The following is a 9,340-nucleotide window of genomic DNA, read 5'->3' as shown; positions in this document are numbered from 1 at the left end:
GATGTTGTTAAACATCTTCAACAAAGCAACAATTAAAGCTATTTGTGGATCAACTTCATAAAACTTAAGACCACAACTTTGTTGGATCCAATGACTTCTTGATATATGAATAAAAGAAGAGTGCATCTCAATTTTGCCAATGGCCTAAACTTTATGCCATAATATGTATGTCAAGTGAGCGCCATTGTTGAAGGATATTTTAAAGAGTGGGATATCTAGAACCTTAACTCGTCTAAATATATGCTACACATTTTGAAGTATCTAGGTATTTAAGGATGTCCTAGTTACAAAACTCTTCAAAATTGTTGAGCTAGCAAGTTGAATAGATAATAACCATTAATGGAGCCTATTGTACGTGGCATAATTATGCATATAATATTTAGTAGCACAAGCTGGAATTTAGCTAAATGTTCAATGTTTATTGCTCATGATTCAAAAACTAACACACTTTATAGTATGCATGCTTCAAGTGGTTTAATCTAGCCATATATCATAGTGGCTAAAATTCTTGATCGTTAGCTATAGAATTTTTGCTTGGGCCACTTGAACCAAGTTGCCATGAATATCCTTGTATGAAAAGGGTATTTTCCTTCTCTTTGATATCTCATTCTTCGAGTCAAGTGATATTTGTCCTCACCCACACCCCTCAAAAATATTGTCAACGTTGTTGTTGATTATGTTAGTTGAAAATGAGGAGTTCTCTCCTTGTTCATAAATACACATGTTATTAATTATATTTCGAAGTGAGTTAAATTAGTTAAAACTAAATCAAACTATCAAGTTAAATGTTTGCCTAGTGATAATGATGGTGAATATCTCTCTACTAAATTAGAATATATTTTCTCTTCTTGTGGTATATAAATGTAGTTTATTCCTTTTATATGCACCTCAAAATGGATTATAACGAAGATGAATCAGACCATCCAAGAATGTGTCATCAAGATACTCATTATGGGCGATTATCAATGGGTTCAACTCATCAACTAATCGTCATGTAAATTGCTTAATGGAGTTCTTAATTAAACTTGGAAGGACATCAACATCTTACAACCATGTTCAAGTGTTTGGATAAGAAACTTTGTCATTTCAATATGCACACCAGTAGGAGCATGTCTATTGATTGATGGTATTCTACCTCCACTTCAATGTCGTGAGCCAAAGGATTCGAACTGTTGTATACCCTATTGGTAGCAAACCAAGCAAGAGTGGTTGTGCATCACTCTTCATCCTCTAGTTGCACAACCCTAACCTCACAAACTCCCCCTCACACTTCCTTGTGTTAACTATTAATTAAGAGACCAATTAAGTCCTAAGAAGACCTTAAAAGGTACACATATACGTAAAGATAATAAAAGGTACACATATACGTAAAGATAAACTATATATGTGTTAACATCATCCCCATCTCAATCAATACAAGAGTTCCCAACGCACATACAAAAGGATGAATGACTAAGGTATAGCTTATTAATTCTTAGAATTAATCACTCTACTCACTTAAGTGAAAGGTTAAGGAAGGGGCAAGAGAGAGCTCAAGGTAGGTTATAGGAGGAGAGAAAAAATGAAGAGGGAAGAAGAGCTACAAAAGTAACAAAATTTGGTTTTTATAGCTTTTTACAATGAGGTTTGGTGTGTTTCATGATGTGGTATATGCAGATGATACAAAACAATCCAAATGATATGAGGGTGATTCTGGATGCCCTCAAATTGTATGGATTAGTTGCTAGATTGCATGTTAACTTCAACAAGTCCAAACTTCTACTCTTGACACCATATAGTTGGTATCAACTTTTGTGGTCAAGTCAAGTTGTTAGCCCAAATGAAATGGTTAGACATCTTGGCTATCCATTGGGATGGAATGCAACAGGGAAAAGAAAGGCTAAATGGGTTCTACAAAAAGTGAGACAAAAGCTAAGCTATTGGAAGATTGCAACATGGACAATCCATGCCAGATTGCAGATAGTGCAATCTATATTCATGGCTTACATGCAATATTACTTAATTATGATTGATTGGCCAAAACACATGATACAAAAGATTAACTCAGAAATTATAAGCAGTTTTTGGTACTCTAAGCAATCGCATAGAGGTATACGACTCCTATCACTGGAGAAGATATGTGCTCCACGATTGAGTGGAGGGCTAAATATTCTTAATTTGCATTTGCATATGTTGGCTAGAAAAGCTACTTTATTGCCAAAATTTGCTCAACAAGCATTGCCTTGGGCAAGAATGCTATATGATTTGTTTGATCATTTGAAAATCAAGTCATTTGACTCATGGGATACTAACCATTGGGATGTAGTGTTTGGAAAGCTTGACGGGCACATCAAAGGCTATCCGTTTAGCTCAAAGCTTCTAAAGCACTAGAAGGAAGTATTGCACCACATAAAATGGAGAGGTAGGAATTCAGAATCAGGGAACTCTTTACGCCTCGAAAGCTTACACTGGAGTGCTATATTCCCACAGTCACTAGCTGAACAAGAGCCTAGGAAAGCTTATTTTTTAGCAAAGAAGGGGCTGAAATCAATTGCACATGTGGTAAATGACCAAGGTCACTTATTACACTTCAATGACATGACATGCCGTTATATTCTTGGGCCACATCATCGTGTTATCTGGAATCAAGTCACAGAGTTGGTACTTTCTTTAGTACATGTGCCACCTCTTGATGGAGATCGCAGGATTCAGGATTGGATGTTACAAAAAGGGAACATTGTTATTCCAATGCATAACGTTACAACACATTCAATGTATGTGTTGTTGCAACTTGTCCCATGGTTTCACGAACATGCAAATGAATTATGCAATCTACACAAAGAGCAGTCCTAGTGGAAAAACATACTTACAAGCTTATGGAGCTCTGGTATTCCACTTAAGCAACGTGTATTCTTATGGAGATGCCTATTGGGTGTGCTCCCGACTGGGTCGAATCTTCAAAAGAGATTGATAACCTCACCGCATTGTGGAAGATGTAGTGGATGATTGGAAACGATCCCACACTTATTATGGACGTGCTCATTCACTACAACATTTGTACAAAGACTAAGTGCATCTCTTTATCACAGATTTCCTGGCCGAAGGTTTGGCAAACACTTTTGGATATTTAGACAAATTCTGCGCGCCCTATCCAACAATGCCTATTTTCTCTGATGGACACGATTTTGGGCACTCTGGACCATTTGGACAGCCCGCAATAATAAGGTCTTTGATGGAAACCAACTGCATGAAGTTAGCTTCTTTAAGCAATCCCTCAAGCAATCTCTTTACAATCTTTACTTTGAGTGCTTTTAATCTCTTTAGTGTCTAATCGACACTTGTATATTTTTCTTTATTCTTTGTGGGTTTTCACCTCACTTTGAGGTTTCCCACTAGTAATAAAAGTGTTACTAAAAACGAGAACTATGTGTAGAGAAGGACAACAGTACATTGATCTCATCCAGGAGAAACAAAAACAATGCACAACCAATGAACTTAGCAATCTCTGCTTAGATAAGTTAGAAGAATGGGTCTTTCCGTGCTAGAGAAAGTGACTCCACTAAAAGACATTAAGTTGTGTTGCCTATGACACATGGTGTGAATGAACCACTAGTGTGATGGACTAGAATGCAATAAGAACTGAACGAGTAGGTTCATTGTAGAAGTAAAGCAAGAGATCACTTCTTCAAAGATATTACAAGTAGGTTTGTGGTAGCCAACACTCTTTAAGCTTGTATGAAAGTATCTCTATGGTGGGTAATGGTTGGTGAGTTGCCTTTGTCGGTGAATTTAAAAAGCTCGCACATTTCATCAGGAGGGATAAGTTTTCTTCTATAGAGCGAGTGACGAGACTGCCAAGCACCAATTACCTAACCTTGCCTAGTTGTTGGATCCATGTGGGTCAGTTATGTCACAACTTTTGGGCATTGTCAATAAAGGAAACCATTGTCATCCCCCTCCTTCTATAAAATGAGTGATGAGGTTGCCAGACCCCTATTTCCCGTCTTGCCTAGTTGCTGAATCCATATGGGTATGCTATATCACAACTTCTAGGCATTGTAAATACAGGAAACCATTGTCAACCCCCTTATTGCAATGGGTTTTCATCCTAAAAGAGAAGAGAGCTTAATCGTCTCGAATCGTGCTAGGGCCATGTGTTCGACTAGCTGTGGTATCGGGGTATTTGGTAAGTACGATTGAGGTGTGAGAGATGGGTGCTTATTCGATGGTCTCAACAAGGAACTGGCAGCACCATGAGAATGGATCTGACGACGTTTTTTTTTCTCTTCTTCTTCTTTTTCCCGCAGCCAACCTGAATGGGAGCTTAAATACTCGTAAGGCTTGGTGTTGGGAGAGGGTGGTCAAGCCGAGATGCTGCCCAAAGAGGTGTACTATGGGAGGAGGTCCTTCGTGTTCTCTTACCAGAGAGGAGATCCTTTGGAACTCAATCGGAAACACATGAGTAACAATTGGCAATGGTTCGGTTCGGTTCGAGAGGGTCCAAACCGTTTTATTTTTTTGAAACTTGAACCAAACTGAACCGAACCAAGAAATAGTTAAACCATTAAACTGTAAAAACCACGGTTTTGTGGTTCGGTTGCGGTTTTCAACATAGGTCAAATTTGTAATTTTTAAAAATTTATAATATTTCATTATTTTTAATTTTTAAAATTTTTAAGAATGTGAGAATATAAGGTCTAAAAATGAAAGGATTGTTTAAAAACAAATTTAAAAAAAAAAAAAAAAAAACTGTTAAACCGTTTAAAACCGCGATTTCTGACTCTTGAAACCAAACCGGAACCTGAACCGGAACCGCTTTAAAAAACCTAAACCTGAACCGAACCAAACCGTTAAGCTGCGGAATTGGACTGATGCCGATTGTTAAACATGAGTCTTGACTTGACTTGGTTTGACCTGACCTGACTTGACCTGATTGTTAAGCGTGCCTTCTTCTTCCTTCTAGACTTAGTCCTCCATCTTCATTTGTTTCAAAATTTGTTCTTCTTACCGGAAAACCAAAGAAGAAAGAAAGAAAGAAGAAAGAAGAAGGAAGAAGAAGAAGAAGAAGAAGAAGAGAAAAGAGCATCTAAGACAATGGTATTGGGCGAACACAGGCATGGGAAGTCCAGGGTCCGAATCGCCAGAGCTTGGAGAAGAACAATTCATGGTGATGATGATGCTGCTCACCCTCAGATCTTCGTTGAATGGGGGGTCTCTGTTTTCCTCTCTTCCCATTGTGATTCTGCTTTCACTCTCGCGGACAACTCTGCCATCGTTGCCACCGATTCCATCAAAAATACAGTTAGATTTCCTCTTCCCTTTCCTCACTTATTCCTTCCTTCCTGCTTTTTCCTTGATTCTGTGTCGTTAATTTTATATCCCCTCCCCCATGTTGCTCCGCCCCCCCCTTTTCTTCTTTGTCATTCGTGCATCTTTTCCTCATGTTTTTGATTCATCTTTGTTTCATTTGTTCTTGATTTATGGTTTTAATTTGATTCACTTCCTTTTCTTTTCTCATTTGATCTGTCAATCATCCTTCTCCTCCTCCTTTCCTTCATGTTTTGATTCGTCCTTTTTCTTTCCTTCCTTATTTAAGTCATCCTTCTTCTTCTTTCCTACCACATTATTTTGATTCATCCTTTATTCTTTCCTTACTTGATTCATATGTTTATTTTGCCTTTCTTTTTCCCTCTGTTCGGGTTCATGTGTTTATTGATCTTTTTTTTTCCCCCTACTTCGATTCGTTGTTTTTCATTCTCCCCATTTTGTTTTGATTCATCTTATATATGATTTCTCTTTTGAAGTTTTAATTTTTTTTCCTGTCTGCATTTTTATTTTCTTTTTCCCCATTTTGTCTTATTTGCTTCTCTCCTTTAAGCTGATTTTTTTAAAACATTCAAAAAGAGGGTTTGATTAGTATTTCCTGTACTTGATTATGACGGTAACTAATGTTAATCTAATATTTTAGTCATTTTGCTACCTGATTATGACAGTACTTTGTGTTGATCTATGGCTGCATTCTCTGCTTGAATGCGAATTTGTCCTTTTATTTGGAAACTTCTGAAGAAAAGTCTGATTAGCGTTTTGTTGTTGTTTGTTTGTTTATGTCTGTATTTCATGTTACTCTAGGTTTGTTTAGTCCCTTTTTTGACAGGTTATGAAGGTAATTAATGTTAATCCATGTTTGCTAATATTTTAAAAATTCTTGAACCTCATTGTTTGTTTTGTTGATTATGACAATCATTACCAGTCATATTTTTGTGTAGTCTTTGACTATTATGATAACCAAACTTAATATAAGTTTGTTAATATTGTTGAAAGTGGATATACAATCTTTTCTTTTAATTAGAAATTCGTAAACCTCATATTTTGTTTGGTTGATTATGGCAGTCATTACCAGTCTTATTTTTGTGTGGACTCTGATCGTTACAGTCACCAATGTCAACATAAGTTTGTTTATTCGGTCTTGATAGGTATATGCAAAAGCAAAGGAATGTGCAAAAGCCATCTCAATGGAGGAATTTGGCATATTGCTTGGACAACATTTTGTAAACACATATTCGGTGGTATTTCTCATCTCCTCTTTAGGAAAGGATTTATGACTGGTATCTGGCCTTTACATTTTATGAATGCATACTTGTGGTATTTACATTTTCTCTTGCATCTTATGATGTATACATATATCCATCTATATACCTATCTATCTATAGATCTCTCTCTCTCTCTCTCTCTATATATATATATATATATATATATATATATCTGTATGTATATATCTATACCACACATTTCTTGTCTTGATTACTTTGGGCTTATAACGTGTATATATAATGTACAATTTTGAAAAAGATTTGTTTTTAATGATTCAGGTGACAAAAGCCCAGGTCAACATCATTGAGAAGCCATGGGAACCTGTTGTCATTGATGGCAAAGTACATAGCCATGGTAAAGTTTCGAATATTTTGTTATATCTTTGAAACTGGCATGGCCAGCGATAATATGCTTTGGCTGAATATTTCCTGAAGAAGTAAAAATATGGGTGCAACAAATTTAGGTTTACCCTGCTATTTTTGTTCAGGATATAAGCTAGGAAAAGGTTTCCACACTTGTGAAGTTATAGTAGAAAATAATGGTTCTGTGACCGTGTCATCTGGAATTGAAGAACTGTCTATCTTAAAGACAACTCAGGTTTGATTGAAACTTCTTCCCATGACTTTGTTTTATGGCATTTGTTGTATCTTTATATTTTCTATATAACTTGGTGCTTTGCTGTACAGTCTGGTTTTGAGGGCTTTATCAGAGACAAGTTTACCCTACTCCCGGAGGTTCGTGAGCGAATTTTGGCAACTGAAGTGAAGGCTGTATGGAGGTTAGTGAATGGCAGCTTTCTCTTGATGTGCATGTTTTTATTGTAATACGATTAGGTGGTACCTCAATGACAACGAAATTACCTTTGGTTGTATGTGATTTGGAGGTACCTAGAGACAAATTTGCCTTGGGCTTTACATGGCTAGATATGAATTTATAGGTATTATAACAACAGATTACCTTGGGCCTTATGTTGTTAGATGTGAATTTGTAGGTACCGGAACAACAAATCGCCTTGGGGCGTATGTGGTTAGATGTGATTTTTATGTACCCAATCAACACATCAGCCTTGGGTCTTGTGGTTAGATGTGATTTTTAGGTACCATAGTGCCAAATTTAGAACTTAGATGTAGGTATAAAATAGGCACTGCAGTAATATAATTATGCTGTGGGTCTTATGTGGTTACTTTTCATGTAATATTTGTAGGTACCAGAACAAGCCGTTCTGCTATAATCGAGCATATGAAGATGTGAGGGCTACTCTCATAACAACCTTCTTTGGCCCACATGACACCGGAGTGTACAGCCCATCAGTACAGAGCACGCTCTATCTGATGGGTGAAGATGTTTTGCGTAGGTAAATTTTGCAACGCCACTTTGTCCTGCAATTTATAGTGTTTATTTTAATATTGATTTCTTTTGCATGGTGATCCAGAGTGCCTGAAATCGAATCAATCAAATTAAGTATGCCCAATATACACTTTCTACCGGTTAACATGCCCACTGTTGGTGTAAAGGTAGTGTGGAAGTTCTCTTCTCTCGAATCTATACTGGAGTTCCATATATACAGAAAAGAAAGTGCCATTTATCATTGGTTGAAGCCTTGCAGGCTTTCAAAAAATCTTCAAGCTATATGACCTTGGTCAATAAGTGGAAAAAACTAATTACCTTTAATTTAAAACTACTTAAAAAATTGAGGCTCTTGCATAATGCCATTATATTTGTGGATGATTTAATGATTGCTAGATTGATGCCATTTTGAGTAGAGATAGTCGAGTGATTGGTGTCAAATCTAAGCTCACTAGGGATGATTCATGCATTTGTTAGGGACGAATTCAATATTAATCTTTTTGCTAATTTTTAGTGGCATTAGTCAGCAGCATTTAGTGTTAAATGCAATTTCTTCCAGTTTTTGACCAAGGGCATTTGTTTTGGTATATCACGAAATGCAAAGGTTTTTTTGAAAATTTTCCATACATGTGGATATGTATTACTATATATTAAGGTAACTTGTTAATGCTCTACTTGTTTGTGTTGATACAGTTTGAGCATGACGTTTACTTACCAACGGATGAGCCACATGGAACGATTGAAGCCATCATAAGAAGGAAAAGCTTTGAAGGTTTCTCCAAACTCTAGATGATAGGATTTAGCCGAGTGGCTGTGCTAACCTTTCTCTGCCTCGTAAGCTATAGGTTAGGTCTTCAACTCCATTATTCTCAGCCTATACGGCAATCAGAGAAAAATGGTATTAACCAGGATAAATAATTTGATCTTCAACCACAAGGTCGTTGTGCTTTTAATAAAGGGCATTTCCATAATAAATCAAAGATGTTACCTCCTTGTAATCCCTGATTTAGTCAGGGATTGCTTGCTCATATTCAATACAGATGCAAAATAATGTAAAATGTTTAATTTACCCAATAAATAAATTCTCTTGCTTGAATTTACACACAATCTAGTATTGCTTACTATAAAGATTCACATGGATGCAACTTTTGGTCTCATGTCCTTTTGAAGATCTTAATATTATCGCCTTTCATTTCTTCTCGGAGGAAAGGCATTTGTGAATATAGATCCCTTCCTTGGGAGTATTTCTGTCTTTTTACTACTCAGATATTCATTTACTGCACAAAAATATGTAGGTTCTGTTGTCTCTTGTTAAAAATCCAAGTATTGGAAGAATGCCCCATTGCTTGTGGAGGTGTCCAAACTTTTGTTAGGATAGAGCCTTTGTAAAATTGTTTGTAACCTTTTCATGAGTTTGTATGTG

At 36.5% G+C, this 9,340-nt stretch overlaps 1 protein-coding gene across 1 annotated transcript; it reads left to right on the top strand.

Moving 5' to 3' along the window:
• The first annotated feature begins 5,058 nt into the window (after positions 1-5,058).
• LOC147862137 (uricase / urate oxidase / nodulin 35) lies at positions 5,059-9,024 on the top strand. Its single transcript, XM_087322972.1, has 8 exons — positions 5,059-5,280; positions 6,453-6,545; positions 6,849-6,924; positions 7,058-7,167; positions 7,257-7,348; positions 7,775-7,924; positions 8,003-8,084; positions 8,611-9,024. Exons 1-8 carry the CDS (start codon positions 5,074-5,076, stop codon positions 8,704-8,706), a joined length of 906 nt encoding a protein of 301 aa, XP_087179098.1. The 5' UTR covers positions 5,059-5,073; the 3' UTR covers positions 8,707-9,024.
• Positions 9,025-9,340: the final 316 nt, after the last annotated feature.

Source organism: Azolla caroliniana, unplaced genomic scaffold (genome assembly GCF_043228905.1).
Source record: "Azolla caroliniana isolate FFs.n. ecotype wild unplaced genomic scaffold, voAzoCaro1.0.p SCAF_7, whole genome shotgun sequence".
Lineage (NCBI taxonomy): Eukaryota > Viridiplantae > Streptophyta > Polypodiopsida > Salviniales > Salviniaceae > Azolla > Azolla caroliniana.
This window is presented reverse-complemented; position numbering and strand designations above follow the sequence as displayed.